Source organism: Pagrus major, chromosome 22 (assembly GCF_040436345.1).
Source record: "Pagrus major chromosome 22, Pma_NU_1.0".
Classification (NCBI taxonomy): Eukaryota; Metazoa; Chordata; class Actinopteri; order Spariformes; family Sparidae; genus Pagrus; species Pagrus major.
In genome coordinates this window covers 31,281,125-31,304,774 of record NC_133236.1, presented here as the reverse complement: position 1 = coordinate 31,304,774, position 23,650 = coordinate 31,281,125, and the positions used below count along the sequence as shown (strand labels likewise).

At 40.6% G+C, this 23,650-nt stretch overlaps 2 protein-coding genes and 1 non-coding gene across 3 annotated transcripts; all 3 read left to right on the top strand.

Annotated features, from left to right (window-relative positions):
* The first annotated feature begins 641 nt into the window (after nucleotides 1–641).
* Nucleotides 642–4,840, top strand: LOC141018530 (ribonucleoside-diphosphate reductase subunit M2-like). The gene is made up of 10 exons (XM_073493534.1): nucleotides 642–867; nucleotides 1,096–1,161; nucleotides 2,035–2,184; nucleotides 2,398–2,514; nucleotides 2,768–2,901; nucleotides 3,032–3,126; nucleotides 3,216–3,349; nucleotides 3,514–3,618; nucleotides 3,714–3,827; nucleotides 4,354–4,840. Exons 1-10 carry the CDS (start codon nucleotides 778–780, stop codon nucleotides 4,504–4,506), a joined length of 1,158 nt encoding a protein of 385 aa, XP_073349635.1. The 5' UTR covers nucleotides 642–777; the 3' UTR covers nucleotides 4,507–4,840.
* Nucleotides 3,912–4,049, top strand: LOC141018572 (small nucleolar RNA SNORD94). Its single transcript, XR_012180749.1, has one exon. It is a non-coding gene; the product is annotated as a small nucleolar RNA SNORD94 (small nucleolar RNA).
* Nucleotides 4,841–5,820: 980 nt separating the features above from the next.
* LOC141017908 (galectin-8-like) lies at nucleotides 5,821–15,029 on the top strand. The gene is made up of 9 exons (XM_073492713.1): nucleotides 5,821–5,896; nucleotides 7,581–7,669; nucleotides 7,850–8,060; nucleotides 8,201–8,320; nucleotides 8,422–8,472; nucleotides 8,877–8,903; nucleotides 10,904–10,992; nucleotides 12,084–12,249; nucleotides 14,439–15,029. Exons 1-9 carry the CDS (start codon nucleotides 5,858–5,860, stop codon nucleotides 14,586–14,588), a joined length of 942 nt encoding a protein of 313 aa, XP_073348814.1. The 5' UTR covers nucleotides 5,821–5,857; the 3' UTR covers nucleotides 14,589–15,029.
* The last annotated feature ends 8,621 nt before the right edge of the window (nucleotides 15,030–23,650 follow it).

Genomic DNA, 23,650 nt, shown 5'->3' with positions numbered 1-23,650 from the left:
ATTTTTAATATGAAATAAACCTGAGTTTTTAGTCAAAATCAGAAACGTTGCGTAAACGCTCGTTTTTAATAGTTTTGTGCTAATTGCTAAGCGATCTTCCAGTTTTAGGACCACAGAATATACCATCGTCATGTTATGATGATACTTAATGTGTAAAACGTTTTTGGCGCTAAATCATCCCGATGACAACATCTTCATGACATTAAACTATAAAATGGTGTCTCCGCTTTAACGACCTGCAGATATTGACACTGTGAACACGTCCCGCACATATAATGACACTTTAATATAAAGAACTACAAACAGGAGCTCAGACTTTAACAGCTGACAGTATTTTAGGGTCACAGTTTGTTTGGTCTTAATGTGAAATAAACGTGTGGTTTTAATCTCAATCACAAACGTTGCGTAAACGCTGGTTTTTAGCAGTTTTGTAACAGCGGTTACGGACAGTTTCGTAACCCCGCACAAACGAAGCCTTTTGAATTTCCCGCAGCTGTCCGGGCGGCACGTGAGCGCGGCTCGCAGCCCGATTGGCTCCGTCGCAGCGTCAGTTTAAAGAGCCGCCGCGAGCTGCGTTTCTATTGGCCAGCTGCGTTCTAGCGCCAAGATTTCAATAAAAAGGCGAGCGGACAACAGAAGCCGCTCCAGTCTCTGCTCCGTCTGTCCGCTGCTGCTTAGTTTAGGCTTTTTACACTTTCTCTCCTCTTTTTGTTCCCGCTTTTAATCTCTTAACTTATCTTTTATTCGTGTGTCCGTCTGAACTCGAGGGAAGTCAACATGCTGTCTGCTCGCTCTCCTCTGTCCGTGAAGAACCAGAGCACCGTCAGCAGCCAGATGAGCAACATGTCGCTGGACAAAGAAAACACGGTGAGACTCTGACTCTGATGTTAATGTGCTGCTGCAGCGAACAAGCGTCGCTCTGAAGCTTTAAACTGCTTTCACTCAAAACTCCTGGCAGCCATTTTGTGAGCGGCTCAGCCCGACTGACCCAGATATAATCTGTATTTCAGCGCTCAAATAAAACCCGTGAATTCAGTATGAAACTATAGAAAGCAGTTTTTAGTCACTGACGGTTTCTTGTCGTTCGTCTTTCAGCCACCGAGCCTGAACACGACCCGCATCCTGGCGTCCAAAACCGCGCGCAAAATCTTCGACGAGCAAGTAAGTGAGTCCAAACCTGCTGAAAGCCTCCAGCTGTGGAGCTGGTGTGTGTGTGTGTGTGTGTGTGTGTGTGTGTGTGTGTGTGTGTGTGTGTGTGTGTGTGTGTGTGTGTGTGTTCTGATCCTGTGGCGCCCAAAATGTCGGTTCTGGCGCCAACATGGACGATCAGCTGTCCCTGTTGTTTCATGTTGAGCTCCTGCAGTTCAGCTGGTGACAGAGGATCTGACATGTTTCTCTGCGGATTGTCTGCGTGTTGATGAATGTTGCTTTATTTCGTCATTAATGTCTAAAATGTGGCACTTTGTAAAGTTGACACAGGAAGTGTTCATCATGTTTCAGCTCAGATGTTTCAGTCTTCAGATCGGAGGCTTGATTTTCCTCTTCAAACACGAGCATCAGTAAATGTGTTGATCTGACTGATGTTGGATCTTTGGACCATCTGGATCCACTGGATTCTGCATCACATGCCACGAACATGATGCAGAGTTCATATCATACTTTCTCACTGAAGCTGAACACATGCAGCCTGTTTGAAGTCTTAAAGTTTGAGCTGAAACAGTTTATTATTTTTAATGATAATCTGCAGATCAGCTCATGTTCAGTTGATCAATCATTTGGTTTCTAGAATAAAGTCCCGTCAGTTTCCAGAGCTCCAGCTGACGTCTTCAAACAGCCAAAGATATTAAATTAAATTCATCATTTAAACACAGAAAATCTTTTTTCATGTTTTCAGCCCTGATTTAAACCTGATAAACAAAGTGAGACAGTGAAGTCAGAGTCTGCAGCATCAGACCTGCAGACAGCAGCTGGAACATGTGTAGTGATGTATGTCTGCTGTATATTTGACAGGCTGGTGTTTTTTGTGTTTTTCAGCCCAAAGCCGTGAAGAAGAGCAGCCGTGAGGAGCAGGAGGAGCCGCTGCTGAAGGAAAACCCTCGTCGCTTCGTCATCTTCCCCATCCAGTACCACGACATCTGGCAGATGTACAAGAAGGCCGAGGCGTCTTTCTGGACAGCAGAGGAGGTAACGTGGACATGAGTCAGTGTTTGGTTCAGGGCAGGTTGTCAGTCGGTCGCGCTGAGACTCGACTTCCCTCTGTGCTCTCAGAAACACGACAGTATGAATGTCGCCTCTTTGTTGGTGGTAAAGTTAAACATAAACTGGTGAGCTGAAGGTGACGACACATGAAGCCTCCAGGTGTTGACGATGTCATGTTAACGACTTGTGTTTGTTCAGGTGGATCTGTCGAAGGACCTGCAGCACTGGGAGTCTCTGAAGGACGAGGAGAGGTACTTCATCTCTCACGTGTTGGCTTTCTTCGCCGCCAGCGACGGCATTGTCAACGAGAACCTGGTGAGGAGCGCCCACAACCGTTAACTAGTAACCACAATATCACCAGACTCCCTTAACAAATCCTGCGATATTGAGACTTAACAAACTCTGAAACGGCTACGACTTTCTAAATCATTGGTGCCTTCTTGTAAATTCAGCATTAAATGCAAAACGTATGAAAGAAAACATTTCATTGACTGTAAACACGTCAACTTTACAAATGAAATAAAAATTGATCCTAATCGATCACTAAAATGTTCTGTGTGACCACCAGGTGGAGCGCTTCACCCAGGAAGTGCAGGTGACGGAGGCCAGGTGCTTCTATGGTTTCCAGATCGCCATGGAGAACATCCACTCAGAGATGTACAGCCTCCTGATCGACACCTACATCAGGGAGCCCAAAGAGAGGTGAGACCCTGTCAGTGCTGGACTCTGCCGGTCCGTGCCGGACTCTGCCGTTCCGTGCTGGACTCTGCCGGTCCGTGCCGGGCTCTGGTGGTCTGTGCTGGTGTGTGACGGTGTGTTTACTGACCCACAGAGAATACCTCTTCAACGCCATCGAGACGCTGCCGTGTGTGAAGAAGAAGGCCGACTGGGCGCTCAACTGGATCGGCAACAAGAACGCCAACTACGGTAAACCTGCCGCCTGTGACTCCGTGTGACCTTCAGGTCTGATATTGATCCTCTATCAGGTATTGATTGTCACTCTGCGGTTCTTCCAGGAGAGCGTGTGGTGGCCTTCGCTGCCGTGGAGGGAATCTTCTTCTCTGGTTCCTTCGCTGCCATCTTCTGGCTGAAGAAGAGAGGCCTGATGCCCGGCCTGACCTTCTCCAACGAGCTCATCAGCAGAGACGAGGTGACATCATCGATCCTATCAGCCAATCGGATCAGTTATCAGCTTCAGCTTGTTGTTTCACATCAGATAAATCTTTCTTAAAAACAGTCGCCAAGAAGTGAAGTTTATTTGACCGTTGTGTTGCGTTCAGGGTCCGTGTTGTAACTGTGTTGTGATGTGTTCAGGGTCTGCACTGTGACTTTGCCTGTCTGATGTTCAAACACCTGACGAACAAGCCGTCGGCAGAAACCGTCACCAACATCATCAAGAACGCCGTGCAGATCGAGCAGGTGGGTACAGACGGATGAACTCTGCTCCTGAACATGTTGTTGTGCTGTCACTGGTTTCACTGGTCTCACTGGTGTGTTGTTGTTGTTGTGTTCAGGAGTTCCTGACGGAGAGTCTGCCTGTGAAGCTGATCGGGATGAACTGTGAGCTCATGAAGCAGTACATCGAGTTCGTAGCAGACAGACTGATGCTGGAGCTCGGATTCACAAAGGTAAGCAGCTGCACAGGTGGAGTTCATACAGAGGTCAGAATCAGTTACACTACAGGGGGAGGATCAGGTCTCATGTGGATCAGGTCTGTGGTGATGAGAGGCGCAGGGGTACGGACCTCAGCCAGTGATGGGGGCTGAGTGCTGCTGCTGCGCTCTGATTGGTGGACGTGTGGTTCACTGACAGACCAACAGCAGCACGAGACAGACGCCCGACTGAACAGACCAACAGCAGAGTAGCCGAGTACGGGAGGAGTGTCAGATTGAGATTTGAATCTTTTGTTCTCCGATGTTTTATTGAGCCACTGTCTCGTGGTTTCAGGGTTTGTAGGTGAAATAATCACAACTTTGATCAGACTGAATGAGAAACTGTCGGCAGGTTAAAATCTTTGCTGTGATTCAGGAGGTAAATGTGGACGCTGAACATCAGGATGTTTGTGTGTTGTCGCTGTGAGATGTCGGGCCTCCACATGTGGGTGGAGCTGAGTGGAGGACGGTCTGACCTGTGGTCTGTGTGCTGTCTCTGCAGATCTACCGGGTGGAGAACCCCTTCGACTTCATGGAGAACATCTCTCTGGAGGGAAAGACCAACTTCTTTGAGAAGCGGGTGGGCGAGTACCAGAGGATGGGTGTGATGTCGGGCCCCACAGACAACACCTTCAGGCTGGACGCCGACTTCTGAGCACCGAGGTGGAGACGAGCCACTTGTTCAGACTTTGCCCTGCAGGAGGAGGCAGGTGGAGGACTTCTTTAAGAGATGGGACACAAAGACAGACACTTATTTAATTTATCTGACGGCTGGGTGAAATAATGAGCTTCTCAGCCTATCAGCCTGCTGCAGTCTGGATCAGAACCCTGTTTTTATTACCTTTCTTTTGTAAACTAACTCTATAGAGGGTGTTTTATAAATCTGCTATATTAGTATGTTTTATAACTACATGTGGTGTTTTTAGGATGTTTTGTACAGATACTGTTTTTTGTTTTTTTTGTAATAAAGTCAGACGTACTGAATGTGAGTCTCTACATGTTTGTTATATTTTCAGTCCCGATTTTAAACAAAAAGGATCTGGAGGCTTTAGAGCTGCTGGCCGATGGTCATCGTTTCCAGTCTGTATGCTAAGCTAACTAGCTGCTAATACTTCACATGAGTGGAATCAGTCTGAACATCCAGCCGAGAGAGGAAGACGACTCCTTTATCACTTCCATGACTACTGATTAAATTAACCTGCAAAAATGTTTCTGTTTAGTTCTTGTTGGGAGGCAAAAAACATCCAGTCTTCAGGGCTCCAACTAATTCCCTCTGATTCCCTGAATTATCGTTTATAAAATAGTAGAAAATAATCAAACTGTCCCCGAAACTTCTTTTTAACTGTAAATCATTTTAATTTTTTAGAACGTTTTTGTTCACAGCGACGTGTTTTTACTTCACAGCACAATGTGTCACATTTAAAAAAAACATGTTATCCATTGTTATAAGATTTATTAGGGAAAGTTTAAAAAAAGAAAAAAATGTACCACTTTGCAGAGAAAACATGATAGAACTGCAAAATATTAGTAAAAAGTAATTCTTATAAAAACAAGTGTTTTTATTCAAGAGAACATCTCTTAAAACCAGGATAGAAGCATGTGTGCATCACTCGCCTCATTAACAATAATCTCATTTGCTCTCTGGTGAAACATCAGCTCTGTTCAGCAGCTTCATTGGAATCATGAGACTCAGGCCGCCATCTTACACCGAACCTCTGCCGCCACCAGGAGCGGACAACTGCGTCATCACACTAGGCCGCGATCTCGATTAATTAATCTATTAATATGACGTGTTTAAGCTATAAAAAGTAGAAATGACCTCGTGTTTGTAATGACAATTCTTCTACGGTCATAAATAATAATAATGAATAAATCATGTGCGCTGACACTGATTCTCGATCTGAAACGGTTTGTCTCATCCTTGTCGCCGTCGACCGTGCTGACGTAGAACACGGAAGTAAACAGTCCAGAGTAGTTCGGGCAGGTCGCAGCTGTTCGGCTCCAACATGTCGATTTCTAACCCGAGACAGACGTTTGTAAACCCGGTAAGATGCCGTCTGTTCGTCTCATGAGCACATTCCGATAACGGTGTCACTCAAATTGACGACTTATCGTCGGTTTGGCTCGCTAACATCTTAACTAACAGTGCGCTCCATTTATAGTCATTGCTGCGTAAATAATGAATGTTTGATGAGACACTTTCTTGTGTAACACGTCCAAAATACTTCCGAGTTGGCAGGATTCCCGATGAGTTGTGTCTGTTTCATCAGTCACAACTTTATTTCAGAAGGATTTTCCTCCGCCCAGTGACGTTTCACTGCGCTGGACGGAACAATACCTCAGAAAGACTAAATGATTCATTTTATTGGGCTCTGAAGACCAGTTGGAGTATTTCATGGATGCCGAATCAAAAAGTGGTTCTTTATAGTTTGTGTCCCGACTCGATTTAAGTCATTTTGCTGCTTAGTTTCTTCAAACGCAAGGAAACGTTAAAAGGCTCAGAATTGTAATGGAGTTTGGCGCTTGCTGGGCTGCATTCTGTCACAGCACCGTCCTGAAAATGTGAAGTCTTGTACAACAACTACATCAACTTTGACTCAAAGATAAAAACATTTTAATAGTTAAAGTGGTCGCAGATTAATCTGTTTTCTGATCAACGCAGATTTTAATGTGAGCGAGACTTGGGTGAATGTACAGATGTCTGTTTTTCTTCTGGTGATCCATTAAATAGTTTTGTCTCCTGTGCTGTTGGTGGAAAAAGTTTTGCAAGGACAATCTTCAGAAGTTATTTTTTCTCAAATCTGAAAACTTTAAAATTCAGGAGGAACTGAGACTTTGTTTTTCTCCCACGTTCAGCTGAGTGGAAGGATCCTCTCTGCTCATTTTCCACAGCTGGAATTATAATTTCTACTGATTTTTTTATTTTTTACTCTTTTTAAAATGAAGCATTGTTAGAAATATTATCCAGCAAAGCTTTTTTTTTTTCACCCCACCAGTTCTCCAGCCAGGAACACAGGAGGAGATCATTTAGATCAGATTGTTGAGAAAATGGATCTCAGGAGGTTCAGGGGCAACAATCATCATCATAATGCAGGAACACCAGGAAACGTTAACTTTCATACTTCCAAGATTTATTTCTCCACTTGAACACACATGGATTGATGAATCTGAAAGAAAACAAACCAATGATTAGAAATTATATTAAAGTCAAATAAATCTTATCCCTCTTAAATAAAGTTCTCAGTTAATCTTCAGGTTAAAAGTGTGAAAACCGCCTCATGTGAAGGTGAACAAAGACTGAATAAACGGATGTGCGAGATTTAAATAAGGTCGTTCCAGGTGAACTTAACGAGGTGTGAGAAAAGAACCAATGAGGAAAGGAAAGGAAAGGAAAGGAAAGGAAGTGAGGTAAAGGAAGTGAGTTGGGTAAGAAGAGTGTGAGAAACACAAGAAAATAAGAGCTCACCACAATAAAACCTTCTCACTTCGACCCTCTGGCCTCCTCTCTGCAGCTGACTGCTGATGTTGATGCTGCCTTTAAATGAAAAGAACAATATTTACATTTTCAGTGCAGCAGATTTGGTTGCAGCTAAATAATTTCATTATCAGTTAATCAGCAGCTTGTTTTTTCAGTTGATCCATTAAAACTCCGTCATGTCTCCTAAATTCTTGCCAGATGTTTCCAGCTGTTTAGTTTTCTGTTAACAGTCTCGTGAATATCACCGACAGACGATTCCCTTCGCCGGGACGATCCTGGGCGGTTTGCTGCCGGGGGAGATGGTTCTCATTCAGGGATCAGTGCCGTCGAAGGCTGACAGGTGAGAACTCACGTCACAAAGTCATTGAGTATGAAACCTCTCACACCTGCTGATGCACCTGTGTTTACAACTGACAGGTGACATTACTGAATGTAATTTTACAGAAACCCTCTAAAGATCCAAACCAAATCTGTCAGTCTGAGCCAGTTGTCCCTGTTGTCCCTCTGCACTGTCTTGCAGGTTCCAGGTAGATTTCACGTGTGGCAGCAGCGTGAAGCCGAGGGCCGACGTGGCGTTTCACTTCAACCCGAGGTTCAAGAGGTCGCCATGTATCGTCTGCAACACGCTGCAGAAGGAGCGCTGGGGCCGAGAGGAGATCCTGCACCAGATGCCCTTCGCTCCTGGGGCCACGTTCGAAATCATCTTCCTCGTCCTGAGAGACAAGTTTAAAGTGAGAGACGAACTCCTGCAAGACACTGTGAAGGGCAGAGTTTATACCACACACTGCAGAATATTTCTATCTTTTCACTGAAATAAGATTTAAAATGTTGTTGAACTTGTTCTTGAGTACTTCCATCTCCTGTCCTCCAGGTGGCGGTGAACGGCGGTCACGTGTTGGAGTATAAACACAGACTGGAGCTGGAGCGAGTCGACACTCTGTCCATCTCTGGACAGGTCACAGTTCAGGCTGTCGGCGTCCTCCCGAGTGCTGTGAGTCTCTCTGCTGAGTCTGTTTCACCGTTTGGTCGATGAGCAGAGTTTTTGTTTTTTTTCTTCATGAGGTGAGTCTGATGTTCTGCTTTTATTTTCAGAGTTCAGTTTCTCCTGAAGCCAGCCTGAGCAGCCAGGACTCACACATGAATGTAAGAACACAGAATAACTGATCAAGTTTTCCAGTAATGTTTATGTCTGATCATCAGACACATGACAGAGATCAGGGTCAACATTTATGAAGGAAAAACACTGAACATGTAGAAGTTTCTCACATTTTGGAATTTCCTTCATTTCATTTGTTTTTAAATCTCTGACCATGTGTTGTAATATTTCACATTTTATAAGCTCGGACAGTCACCAGGTGTCCATATAATAATTATAAATAATATCCATGAGGAGAAAACAACAGAGGACCTAAAATGGAGCCCGAGCAGTCGAGGATGAAGAACAGAGAAGATTAGAATCAGGATTGATTTTTTACTACATGTTTTAGAAAAAAGTGTTTTTTATTCACATGTATTTTTTATTATGTTTTTGTTTGTTTATCCTGCAGCCAATAATCTCCTCTTCAGGCAACTTGGTGAGTTTTACTGTTGCATGATGGTCGATGTAGTTCAGTTGCTTCTGTTGGTTCAATTAAATTAGTCACCAAATATTTTCATAATTATTCAGTTTGCATAATTGTTTAAAAGAAGTTTCATTCTCTGCTGTCAGCTTGTTAAATGTGAATTTGTTCTGGTTTCTTTCCTCCTCGACAGTAAAACTGAATATCTTTGAGTTGTGGACAAAACAAATCAAGTTTTTGTGTAAAAGTTTAAAGGAAACAAGTGAACACAGAACGAAATTTCGTTTTCAGAGGCTCAGCATAGAATTAAAATATGAAAGTATATCAAAAAAAGATACCACAATAAGAATAATATATATCGAAAACAGAAACATATTGAAAGTACAAATTATTGAAAGTGACATTGTTGAGTTAGTAAGTGCAAATATTTTGAGGAAACAAGATATCCAGAATAGACGACAATTTGTCACTTAGAGTTCAGCAGTCTGATGACATGGGGGAAGAAGCTGTTGTAGAGCCTTGTGGTTCTGTACCGAACGCTGCAGAACCTCTTTCCAGAGGCCAGCATGGAAAACAGTCCATGTGAGGGTGGGAGGAGTCTCTGATAATATTCCCAGCTCGGACCATGCAGCACTTGGGAGCAATGTCCTGAATGGAGGGGAGAGAAGTCCCAATGATCTTCTCCGCTGTCCTCACATTCCTCCAGTCAGAGGCTTTGCAGCTTCCACACCACATGGAGATGCAGCTGGTCAGGATGCTCTCTATGGTGCTCTGAAAAGTTTAAAAGAAAGAGTTGATTTTTTTCAAAAAATGTACCTGAAAAGAACTCTGAACTTTATTTTTTGTGGAAAATCAATGAATGTTCTCCACTTTCACCACATAATCATGCTATTTAAAATGTTATTTAGATGTAGAGCTATTTTTGTAGGAAACATATGAAAACTCTCTGATTCCAGCTTCTCAAATATGAATATTTTCTGTTTTCTTTTGTCCTCAGAGAGTAAAACAGGCGTTTCAGGATGAAACACTAATCGACATTTTCACACTTTATAGACCAAACAATTGATTGAGAAAATAACTGAGCTGCAGCCCGACGTGACTCTGAGACTTTTCCCACATTTTCCTGACCATGCTCGGTTTTTTTTAAATGAGCTAAACCCAAAATGAAGATGGAATTTGTTTCTTTTTTTTCACTTTTGTTATTTCTTGGCAAAATAATTGCAACATTAGACAATGACAGACTCAACGAAAAAACTGTTTGAAATGGATTTAATTCCCATTTCCTGTCATTTATTCAGTCCTGTTGATTTATTTGCGGCTCTGTTTCCGTGTCGCCATTTTATATTTTTTAATATATCAGTTTTTCCATTTAAGACGATTTCTTCAACGATTATCAGCAGCTGGTCGTCAGTGCTTCCTTTCCTCATGTTTTAACTTGTTTTTAAAGTTTTACATGAGTGAAATTAAAAATGGTATGAGCAGGAAACTACAGAAGCCCAGAGAGGCAAAAAAGATAAAAACCTGGTGATCCATTTTCATCTGATCCAAATTGTTTTCTCTCCTGTGTTTGTGACTTAACAGGTGAAAAAACTTTTGCCAGTATAATCTTCATTTTTCATCGGTTGAAACGAGAACAATAATTGGCAGTTGATTCTTTTAAATGATTTTTTAGCCTCTTGTGGCTGAAATAAGCCTAACACATGCACGTGCCAAAACCTTTTTCTCATTTTCACAGATGACTATGTTTGAACAGCTGAAACATTTTTCCTGCCTGATTCTTCCGGTGTAATTATAGAAAGATTATTCTGGCAAAACACAGGAGAGAAAACACATTTCGATCAGACTTAGTAAATGGTTCACCAGATTTTGCCTCTCAGTACTGATTTAATTACACTCAGGGATTTTCATGTTTTCAGATCAGATGAAGAAGGAGAGAATATATTATGTGTAGTTGTTTTTTCCTTTGTTGTCAGCTGACCTGAGAGATCTCTGATCTTCTGTCTTGTTTCCTGCAGAGTGTTCCCTTCACAGGTGAGCTGGTTAAAGGACTGAGTGTCGGACGAAGCATCGCAATCAAAGGAGAAATCAATCAGAACGCACACAGGTAACACCTCCACACACCTGTGTGTCAGTGTCGAGTCACTCATTTGTCCTGAAGGTAGCCGGTAAATTGTTTATCAAAAGTGACAAATCTACACTTGATTTTTCATATTTGAAAAATAAAGAGTAACGGACTTCTGGGTGGATCATAGGTTGCTGCGCGCTGAAGTTTGGGGAAGATGTGACCGTGTACCCTCGAGTAATAACAACATCCTGTTTCTTGTCAAAGTGACTAAATTTGACTTGCCACGCCCCCACCGTTCAACTTATGAACAACCTTTTGGTAACTTTTCATCCGTGAGGTGTATCATATAGGCCGACCAAGTTTGAGGTGGATGGGAATTCATTAAAGTATGGCTCCTGTAAATACATTCAATTTGCACACTAAATTTAAAATGGCTGACTTCCTGTTGGGTTTACGCATTTGCTCCAAGAGACTTTTTTAAGCCTGGAGATGTTCTATCAGCCTAGCAAATTTCGTACACCTTGGTGAAATTTGGAGCGAGGGCCACTTCGTTAAAGTTTTGTAGGGCCGTTTGCCAAGTTTCGTGAGTTTTCGAGCTTTTCTAGCCCCTTAGCAACAACTTCTGTTTCATGGCGAATAGTTCGTCGCCATGGCAAAGCTGTTTGATGAAAACTCAAACTTTCTGGATGGAAGCATCATTAGATTCTTCAGCCTTTACTGACCAAAATATGAGGTGAATCTGGTTAATCTGCTTGGAGTTATGTGTAACTTCCTGTTGCCAGCAGGGGGCGGTAAAACAGTAAAAGCACATAAACTCAGTTTTGAATAACTTTTCATCTTTAGGGTGTAAAGTTTGCCCTTACAAAATTTAAAGTCAGTCAGGTTAAAGCTATAGGAGGAGTACATTAAAGTACAACTTGTGCAAATTGCCAAAAATGAGCACTATGTTTCAAAATGGTTGACTTCCTGTTGGATTTAGGTCCTAAGAATGGATAGAGTGGATAAAAGTGGATAAAAACTTGAAATTAAATGTTGGTCCTTGCCGTCAGAAATATTTTAAGATGATAAGAATCAAACATTTCTGTGTTTTGAACCAGAATCACATGTTTCTGTCATTCTCTGTGTTACAGTTTCTGTGTGAACCTGCGAGTTTCCAGCAGTAGCGACATCGCTCTTCATCTGAACCCTCGTCTGAAGAAAGGAGTCTTCGTCAGAAACTCCTTCCTGTCTGAGTGCTGGGGCCCCGAGGAGACGGACCTGGCCTCCTTCCCCTTCACCACAGGACAGTACTTTGAGGTACTCACCTAACCCTAACCCTAACCCATCCCATGTAGTTTTTAATTATCACATTAAAATTTCCAGAATATTTTTATTTCATGAATCATGCTCATAGGCCTCATTAAATCAGATTTTCACTGTGCTCAGAGAAAATTTACACTTTGAGACATGAATGTGAAAACAAACTCAACACAGTGAAGCTCAAATGTTCAACTGGAGGAGAAGCGGCATGTGTCGGTAAGCAGCCAGCCAGTGCTTACCGACACATGCTGCTTCGATCACAAGTAAGCTGGTATTGTGCTACTAGTAAGGAGCTATTTCAACCCAAAACATCATGCTTTCTAGTAGCCTGTCAACTGAAAACTGAAAACAGTATGGCCTAAAAAAAGGTCCGTAGCAGCTGCAGATCAAAAAGTGGCCCTAGTAACTCAGCGGCATATGCCACTAGTGGCTTAGTGAAGTTTAAATACGTTGATGCCTAGAGTGGTATGCCACTTGTGCTCCATTAACACAGGCTGTTTCTTAACAGCATGTGCCACTTGAATCTGGTAGGCTACTGTCAGATTGTCACACCCTCTGACGCTATGCAAATTAAATTTATGATGTATATTTTGCTGTCATTATTAACAGTGTGAGCACTATGTTGCTCACACTGTATAACTTTCTGTTGTCCATTCTGTTGATGGATTTGGGATTCTCTCGATGCACAAATCCAAATGAAACATGTACATACTCACGTCACTATGTTAATAAAGACAGAAAAATATACAATACTGGTGCAACAGTCTGACAGTGGCCCACCGGCTTCAAGAGGCTCGGTGGGTATGCTTAAGAAACCACCTGTGTCAACGGAACGTGAATGGCATACCACTCCAGTGATTGGCATATGCCACTAAACTACTACTGGCATATGCCACTGAGTTTCTTGTGCACAGTGGTCTACCGGTTTCAAGCAACACATGCACATGAAATGTCCTGTGCAGTTGCCACTGCAGTTTTATATTCTAAATTGTTTTTTTAGTTTTCTGTTGAAGTTCAGTTAGTCTGCTACTTAGGTTTAGGAAAGCAAGATGTTTTGGGTTAAAACAGCTCCTTCACTACATTATATTTTTAAATTATTATTTACCATGTTCACCATAAAAAATGTTTGATGTTTTCCAGTGACATACCACTTCTGAGCACCAGTTATAAGCTCAGGCACCAGAATTGACACCCCAAAGTAATACAAGTAGTACTTGGTTAGGTCTTGATTTTTGCCATCGATTAGTCAGGCTGGTTCCTAACCCTAACCCAACCATATTTCAACAGTCGTCATGTTAGCTAATGCTAGCTCTCATATTAACTTTGAGTGCATAATCGGCAAAGATATGGCTAGAAATTTACTTTGTCACCTCAAAAGCATCACACATATCTATGCTGTCTGAATGCACAAATCCCAACAACAGAACTGACGACAGAAACTCCTTTATGCCACTGAGGCACTAGTGGCATATGCCACTAAACTACTACTGGCAGATGCCACTAAGTTACTTTTGGATCAATGCGATCTCTCATTAAGATTTGTGCATTTAGACAGTCCCAATCCCAATCCCTAACCCTAACCTTTAGCAAAAGCCACTATTGGCTCAACATAGCGATGTAAATATAGGAATGTGGAAGTTTCTGTGGTCAGTTCTGTCAAAATATATTTGTATGATTCTGGGAGGAAGGTTTGATTCATTAGTAGATAATCATAAATAATATCTGGCTTCTAGTTTCAGGTTGAGAAAAGTTTTGGCTAAAATAGCTCCCTCATTACATTAGATTTATGCAACTATTTATGCATATGCCACTAGTAGCTCAGTGGAATGAACAAGCTGTGGTCTCACAGATGTTACCTCAGGGTTTACAGTCAGAAAGCCTTTCACTTTTATGTAGCCTTTCACATTCATGTAGTGAAGGATTCTGACACAAAACATCACGCTTGAAAATTAACTGAGGTGATGTTTGTTGCGAACTAATCTGCCAACTTAACTGTCACATAAAAAGCATCACAAATCCCTACAACAGAAAGGACGACAGAAACTTGCACGTTCCATCATTCGGCTATGAAGTGGCATAAACTTCTAGTGGCATATGCCACAAAGTTACTACTGGCATATGCCACTGAGACGCTAACAGATCTCAGTGTCAATCAACATAACGATTCTGGTGTGTTTTGTGTGCAGATGATCATCCTGTGTGACTCTCAGCAGTTCAGAGTTGCCGTTAACGGGAACCACCAGCTGGACTACAAACACCGAGTCAAGGACCTGAGCCGCATCACAGAGCTGGAGGTGCTGGGAGACGTGATGCTGGGAGACGTCAAGATCCTGTGAACTCTGACCTTTAACACGCTGACCTTAAGTGTCACTTCACTACTATCACTACAGATATATATGAATCTTTATTGTCACCAACAGAAGAACCTGAAGGTCCAGATGGAAAAAGCTGGTGATTTTAATGTCTGAAGGTTTTTCGAGGATTTTCATGAATAAATCGTTGTTAAATTATCAAGTTGTGAGACCTGAATGTACGATTTTATCACATGTCAAACTCTGAAGCTTTTTGAAGTGAAATTATTTTTCTTGAAGAAGAAAATGTCTGAAGAGTCTGAAGTTACTTTCCAGAAACATATAAAACTGTTCATTTATCTACTGTCGGTGCTCCTGTAAGCGTTTTGTTAATGCACTCTGTGAAGGCTGTAAACATCAGAAAGCAGAATGCATCTTGGGAGTTTTTGTAACCACATCAAATAAACTAACCACATGAAACTGTCATTCTTTTTCAGCTGATCCAGTGACAACTGTTAACTTTCATTAACAAACTTCAGCATCTCACTATCTCTCAAACAGCAGCAGCTGTGGTAACATACTGACTGAGGGGCATATGCCAGTAGTAGCTTAGTGCCAATCACACATCACATCATAGATGATACCTGGCTAACTAGGTAGGTTGAGGAAAACACAATTTTGCCAGTAGTGGTCAAACATAGTAAACACGTTAGAATAACTTCTCATTACATTAAATATGTGCTAATACGGACTGAGTAGTAGTAGTAGTAGTAGCTTATTTGCATATGCCACTACTGGCTCAATAATTTATTTAATTATAAATGTTGGAATGGTCAGTTCTGTCAAAATATGATTTTGTGAATCTACTGGCATATGCCAATAAGCTACTACTTAGCCAGGTAGGTTTGATTTATTTGCAGACTGCAATCACACGTTACAACATATATGATACCTGGCTACAAGGTAGGTTGAGGACTGATCATTTTTGGGTTAAAATACCTCCTCAATACATTAAATGTATGCAAATACTGACTGAGTGGCATATGCCAGTACTAGATTAGTGGCATATGCCACTCAGTCATTCTGTGCATATATTTGATTTAATGAGGTGCTTTTTTAACCCTAAAATCGTGATTTCCTCAACCTACCTTGTAGCCAGGTAGGTTTGATTCATTTGCAGACTGCAATCACACATTGCAACATATATGATACCTGGCTACAACATATATGATACTTGGCTACAAGGTAGGTTGAGGAAAGCATCATTTTTGGGTTAAAATACCTCCTCAATACATTAAATGTATGCAAATACTGACTGAGTGGCATATGCCAGTACTAGATTAGTGGCATATGCCACTCAGTCACTAGTTGCATATATTTGATTTAATGAGGTGCTTTTTTAACCCTAAAATCGTGATTTCCCCAACCTACCTTGTAGCCAGGTAGGTTTGATTCATTTGCAGACTGCAATCATACGTTACAACATATATGATACCTGGCTACAAGGTAGGTTGAGGAAAGCATAAGTTTGGGGTTAAAATACCTCCTCAATACATTAAATGTATGCAAATACTGACTGAGTGGCATATGCCAGTACTAGATTAGTGGCATATGCCACTCAGTCACTAGTTGCATATATTTGATGTAATGAGGTGCTTTTTTAACCCTAAAATCGTGATTTCCTCAACCTACCTTGTAGCCAGGTGGGTTTGATTCATTTGCAGACTGCAATCACACGTTACAACATTTATGATACCTGGCTACAAGGTAGGTTGAGGAAAGCATCATTTTTGGGTTAAAATACCTCCTCAATACATTAAATGTATGCAAATACTGACTGAGTGGCATATGCCAGTACTAGATTAGTGGCATATGCCACTCAGTCATTCTGTGCATATATTTGATTTAATGAGGTGCTTTTTTAACCCTAAAATCGTGATTTCCTCAACCTACCTTGTAGCCAGGTAGGTTTGATTCATTTGCAGACTGCAATCACACATTGCAACATATATGATACCTGGCTACAACATATATGATACTTGGCTACAAGGTAGGTTGAGGAAAGCATCATTTTTGGGTTAAAATACCTCCTCAATACATTAAATGTATGCAAATACTGACTGAGTGGCATATGCCAGTACTAGATTAGTGGCATATGCCACTCAGTCACTAGTTGCATATATTTGATTTAATGAGGTGCTTTTTTAACCCTAAAATCGTGATTTCCTCAACCTACCTTGTAGCCAGGTGGGTTTGATTCATTTGCAGACTGCAATCACACGTTACAACATATATGATACCTGGCTACAAGTTAGGTTGAGGAAAGCATCATTTTTGGGTTAAAATACCTCCTCAATACATTAAATGTATGCAAATACTGACTGAGTGGCATATGCCAGTACTAGATTAGTGGCATATGCCACTCAGTCACTAGCAGGGAGAGAGCAGGATGATGGACAAGCTGTCATCGCTGCTGGTGAAGGAGTCCCACCCCCTGCAGGTCACTATCACTGCACTGGTCAGCTCCTTCAGCGACGGGTTGATACATCCCAAGTGTGTGACGGAGAGGTATCACAGGTCCTTCCTTCCTGCTGCTGTCAGACTGTACAACCAGCACTGCTCCCAGTAGACCTCACATGTGCACTGTGCAATACTAAACTCTACACATATCCACACACTTTCTGGTTTGCACTAATTGGACAATTTTTAATACCCATATTTATTATTTATTGTTTGTAAATAAAAATACCAAACTGCTTATACTTACACTGTTCATATTATAAATACTATGTCATATTGTAAATACCAAGTTCATATTGTAAATACTATGTATATATGAGTTAATTCTATTTCTTATCTCTTATTATATTGTTTATTTTTTACTTTTTATTATTGTTTAAGTGTGATACTGTCCTTTGGCTGCTGTGACTAAGGAATTTCCCCATTTGCGGGACAAATAAAGGATTTCTGATTCTGATTCTGATTCTGATTTGCAGACTGCAATCACACGTTACAACATATATGATACTTGGCTACAAGGTAGGTTGAGGAAAGCATCATTTTTGGGTTAAAATACCTCCTCAATACATTAAATGTATGCAAATACTGACTGAGTGGCATATGCCAGTACTAGATTAGTGGCATATGCCACTCAGTTACTAGTTGCATATATTTGATTTAATGAGGTGCTTTTTAACCCTAAAATCGTGATTTCCTCAACCTACCTTGTAGCCAGGTGGGTTTGATTCTGATTTGCAGACTGCAATCACACGTTACAACATATATGATACCTGGCTACAAGGTAGGTTGAGGAAAGCATCATTTTTGGGTTAAAATACCTCCTCAATACATTAAATGTATGCAAATACTGACTGAGTGGCATATGCCAGTACTAGATTAGTGGCATATGCCACTCAGTCACTTGTTGCATAATTTGATTTAATGAGATGCTTTTTTAACCCTAAAATCGTGATTTCCTCAACCTACCTTGTAGCCAGGTGGGTTTGATTCATTTGCAGACTGCAATCACATGTTACAACATATATGATACCTGGCTACAAGGTAGGTTGAGGAAAGCATAAGTTTGGGGTTAAAATACCTCCTCAATACATTAAATGTATGCAAATACTGACTGAGTGGCATATGCCAGTACTAGATTAGTGCCACTCAGTCACTAGTTGCATATATTTGATTTAATGAGGTGCTTTTTTAACCCTAAAATTGTGATTTCCTCAACCTACCTTGTAGCCAGGTAGGTTTGATTCATTTGCAGACTGCAATCACACGTTACAACATATATGATACCTGGCTACAAGGTAGGTTGAGGAAAGCATCATTTTTGGGTTAAAATACCTCCTCAATACATTAAATGTATGCAAATACTGACTGAGTGGCATATGCCAGTACTAGATTAGTGGCATATGCCACTCAGTCACTAGTTGCATATATTTGATTTAATGAGGTGCTTTTTTAACCCTAAAATCGTGATTTCCTCAACCTACCTTGTAGCCAGGTGGGTTTGATTCATTTGCAGACTGCAATCACATGTTACAACATATATGATACTTGGCTACAAGGTAGGTTGAGGAAAGCATCATTTTTGGGTTAAAATACCTCCTCAATACATTAAATGTATGCAAATACTGACTGAGTGGCATATGCCAGTACTAGATTAGTGGCATATGCCACTCAGTTACTAGTTGCATATATTTGATTTAATGAGGTGCTTTTTAACCCTAAAATCGTGATTTCCTCAACCTACCTTGTAGCCAGGTGGGTTTGATTCTGATTTGCAGACTGCAATCACACGTTACAACATATATGATACCTGGCTACAAGGTAGGTTGAGGAAAGCATCATTTTTGGGTTAAAATACCTCCTCAATACATTAAATGTATGCAAATACTGACTGAGTGGCATATGCCAGTACTAGATTAGTGGCATATGCCACTCAGTCACTTGTTGCATAATTTGATTTAATGAGGTGCTTTTTTAACCCTAAAATCGTGATTTCCTCAACCTGCCTTGTAGCCGGGTAGGTTTGATTCATTTGCAGACTGCAATCACATGTTACAACATATATGATACCTGGCTACAAGGTAGGTTGAGGAAAGCATCATTTTTGGGTTAAAATACCTCCTCAATACATTAAATGTATGCAAATACTGACTGAGTGGCATATGCCAGTACTAGATTAGTGGCATATGCCACTCAGTCACTAGTTGCATATATTTGATTTAATGAGGTGCTTTTTTAACCCTAAAATCGTGATTTCCTCAACCTACCTTGTAGCCAGGTGGGTTTGATTCATTTGCAGACTGCAATCACATGTTACAACATATATGATACTTGGCTACAAGGTAGGTTGAGGAAAGCATCATTTTTGGGTTAAAATACCTCCTCAATACATTAAATGTATGCAAATACTGACTGAGTGGCATATGCCAGTACTAGATTAGTGCCACTCAGTCACTAGTTGCATATATTTGATTTAATGAGGTGCTTTTTTAACCCTAAAATCGTGATTTCCTCAACCTACCTTGTAGCCAGGTGGGTTTGATTCTGATTTGCAGACTGCAATCATACGTTACAACATATATGATACTTGGCTACAAGGTAGGTTGAGGAAAGCATCATTTTTGGGTTAAAATACCTCCTCAATACATTAAATGTATGCAAATACTGACTGAGTGGCATATGCCAGTACTAGATTAGTGGCATATGCCACTCAGTCACTAGTTGCATATATTTGATTTAATGAGGTGCTTTTTTAACCCTAAAATCGTGATTTCCTCAACCTACCTTGTAGCCAGGTGGGTTTGATTCATTTGCAGACTGCAATCACATGTTACAACATATATGATACTTGGCTACAAGGTAGGTTGAGGAAAGCATCATTTTTGGGTTAAAATACCTCCTAAATGTATGCAAATACTGACTGAGTGGCATATGCCAGTACTAGATTAGTGGCATATGCCACTCAGTCACTTGTTGCATATATTTGATTTAATGAGGTGCTTTTTTAACCCTAAAATCGTGATTTCCTCAATCTACCTTGTAGCCAGGTAGGTTTGATTCATTTGCAGACTGCAATCACACGTTACAACATATATGATACCTGGCTACAAGGTAGGTTGAGGAAAGCATCATTTTTGGGTTAAAATACCTCCTCAATACATTAAATGTATGCAAATACTGACTGAGTGGCATATGCCAGTACTAGATTAGTGGCATATGCCACTCAGTCACTTGTTGCATAATTTGATTTAATGAGGTGCTTTTTTAACCCTAAAATCGTGATTTCCTCAACCTGCCTTGTAGCCGGGTAGGTTTGATTCATTTGCAGACTGCAATCACATGTTACAACATATATGATACCTGGCTACAAGGTAGGTTGAGGAAAGCATCATTTTTGGGTTAAAATACCTCCTCAATACATTAAATGTATGCAAATAATGACTGAGTGGCATATGCCAGTACTAGATTAGTGGCATATGCCACTCAGTCACTAGTTGCATATATTTGATTTAATGAGGTGCTTTTTTAACCCTAAAATCGTGATTTCCTCAACCTACCTTGTAGCCAGGTGGGTTTGATTCATTTGCAGACTGCAATCACATGTTACAACATATATGATACTTGGCTACAAGGTAGGTTGAGGAAAGCATCATTTTTGGGTTAAAATACCTCCTCAATACATTAAATGTATGCAAATACTGACTGAGTGGCATATGCCAGTACTAGATTAGTGCCACTCAGTCACTAGTTGCATATATTTGATTTAATGAGGTGCTTTTTTAACCCTAAAATCGTGATTTCCTCAACCTACCTTGTAGCCAGGTGGGTTTGATTCTGATTTGCAGACTGCAATCATACGTTACAACATATATGATACTTGGCTACAAGGTAGGTTGAGGAAAGCATCATTTTTGGGTTAAAATACCTCCTCAATACATTAAATGTATGCAAATACTGACTGAGTGGCATATGCCAGTACTAGATTAGTGGCATATGCCACTCAGTCACTAGTTGCATATATTTGATTTAATGAGGTGCTTTTTTAACCCTAAAATCGTGATTTCCTCAACCTACCTTGTAGCCAGGTGGGTTTGATTCATTTGCAGACTGCAATCACATGTTACAACATATATGATACCTGGCTACAAGGTAGGTTGAGGAAAGCATCATTTTTGGGTTAAAATACCTCCTCAATACATTAAATGTATGCAAATACTGACTGAGTGGCATATGCCAGTACTAGATTAGTGGCATATGCCACTCAGTCACTTGTTGCATAATTTGATTTAATGAGGTGCTTTTTTAACCCTAAAATCGTGATTTCCTCAACCTACCTTGTAGCCAGGTGGGTTTGATTCATTTGCAGACTGCAATCATACGTTACAACATATATGATACCTGGCTACAAGGTAGGTTGAGGAAAGCATAAGTTTGGGGTTAAAATACCTCCTCAATACATTAAATGTATGCAAATACTGACTGAGTGGCATATGCCAGTACTAGATTAGTGGCATATGCCACTCAGTTACTAGTTGCATATATTTGATTTAATGAGGTGCTTTTTTAACCCTAAAATCGTGATTTCCTCAACCTACCTTGTAGCCAGGTGGGTTTGATTCTGATTTGCAGACTGCAATCACACGTTACAACATATATGATACCTGGCTACAAGGTAGGTTGAGGAAAGCATCATTTTTGGGTTAAAATACCTCCTCAATACATTAAATGTATGCAAATACTGACTGAGTGGCATATGCCAGTACTAGATTAGTGGCATATGCCACTCAGTCACTAGTTGCATATATTTGATTTAATGAGGTGCTTTTTTAACCCTAAAATCGTGATTTCCTCAACCTACCTTGTAGCCAGGTGGGTTTGATTCATTTGCAGACTGCAATCACATGTTACAACATATATGATACTTGGCTACAAGGTAGGTTGAGGAAAGCATCATTTTTGGGTTAAAATACCTCCTCAATACATTAAATGTATGCAAATACTGACTGAGTGGCATATGCCAGTACTAGATTAGTGGCATATGCCACTCAGTCACTAGTTGCATATATTTGATTTAATGAGGTGCTTTTTTAACCCTAAAATCGTGATTTCCTCAACCTACCTTGTAGCCAGGTGGGTTTGATTCATTTGCAGACTGCAATCACATGTTACAACATATATGATACTTGGCTACAAGGTAGGTTGAGGAAAGCATCATTTTTGGGTTAAAATACCTCCTCAATACATTAAATGTATGCAAATACTGACTGAGTGGCATATGCCAGTACTAGATTAGTGCCACTCAGTCACTAGTTGCATATATTTGATTTAATGAGGTGCTTTTTTAACCCTAAAATCGTGATTTCCTCAACCTACCTTGTAGCCAGGTGGGTTTGATTCTGATTTGCAGACTGCAATCATACGTTACAACATATATGATACTTGGCTACAAGGTAGGTTGAGGAAAGCATCATTTTTGGGTTAAAATACCTCCTCAATACATTAAATGTATGCAAATACTGACTGAGTGGCATATGCCAGTACTAGATTAGTGGCATATGCCACTCAGTCACTAGTTGCATATATTTGATTTAATGAGGTGCTTTTTTAACCCTAAAATCGTGATTTCCTCAACCTACCTTGTAGCCAGGTGGGTTTGATTCATTTGCAGACTGCAATCACATGTTACAACATATATGATACTTGGCTACAAGGTAGGTTGAGGAAAGCATCATTTTTGGGTTAAAATACCTCCTAAATGTATGCAAATACTGACTGAGTGGCATATGCCAGTACTAGATTAGTGGCATATGCCACTCAGTCACTTGTTGCATATATTTGATTTAATGAGGTGCTTTTTTAACCCTAAAATCGTGATTTCCTCAATCTACCTTGTAGCCAGGTAGGTTTGATTCATTTGCAGACTGCAATCACACGTTACAACATATATGATACCTGGCTACAAGGTAGGTTGAGGAAAGCATCATTTTTGGGTTAAAATACCTCCTCAATACATTAAATGTATGCAAATACTGACTGAGTGGCATATGCCAGTACTAGATTAGTGGCATATGCCACTCAGTCACTTGTTGCATAATTTGATTTAATGAGGTGCTTTTTTAACCCTAAAATCGTGATTTCCTCAACCTGCCTTGTAGCCGGGTAGGTTTGATTCATTTGCAGACTGCAATCACATGTTACAACATATATGATACCTGGCTACAAGGTAGGTTGAGGAAAGCATCATTTTTGGGTTAAAATACCTCCTCAATACATTAAATGTATGCAAATAATGACTGAGTGGCATATGCCAGTACTAGATTAGTGGCATATGCCACTCAGTCACTAGTTGCATATATTTGATTTAATGAGGTGCTTTTTTAACCCTAAAATCGTGATTTCCTCAACCTACCTTGTAGCCAGGTGGGTTTGATTCATTTGCAGACTGCAATCACATGTTACAACATATATGATACTTGGCTACAAGGTAGGTTGAGGAAAGCATCATTTTTGGGTTAAAATACCTCCTCAATACATTAAATGTATGCAAATACTGACTGAGTGGCATATGCCAGTACTAGATTAGTGCCACT

Coding starts and splice junctions, on each gene's coding strand:
- LOC141018530 (XM_073493534.1), top strand. CDS start 778: ATGCTGTCTGCTCGCTCTCCTCTGTCCGTGAAGAACCAGAGCACCGTC. Junction 868..1,095: donor CGCTGGACAAAGAAAACACG/GTGAGACTCTGA, acceptor TTCGTCTTTCAG/CCACCGAGCCTGAACACGAC. Junction 1,162..2,034: donor GCAAAATCTTCGACGAGCAA/GTAAGTGAGTCC, acceptor TGTGTTTTTCAG/CCCAAAGCCGTGAAGAAGAG.
- LOC141017908 (XM_073492713.1), top strand. CDS start 5,858: ATGTCGATTTCTAACCCGAGACAGACGTTTGTAAACCCG. Junction 7,670..7,849: donor GTGCCGTCGAAGGCTGACAG/GTGAGAACTCAC, acceptor ACTGTCTTGCAG/GTTCCAGGTAGATTTCACGT. Junction 8,904..10,903: donor TCTCCTCTTCAGGCAACTTG/GTGAGTTTTACT, acceptor TGTTTCCTGCAG/AGTGTTCCCTTCACAGGTGA.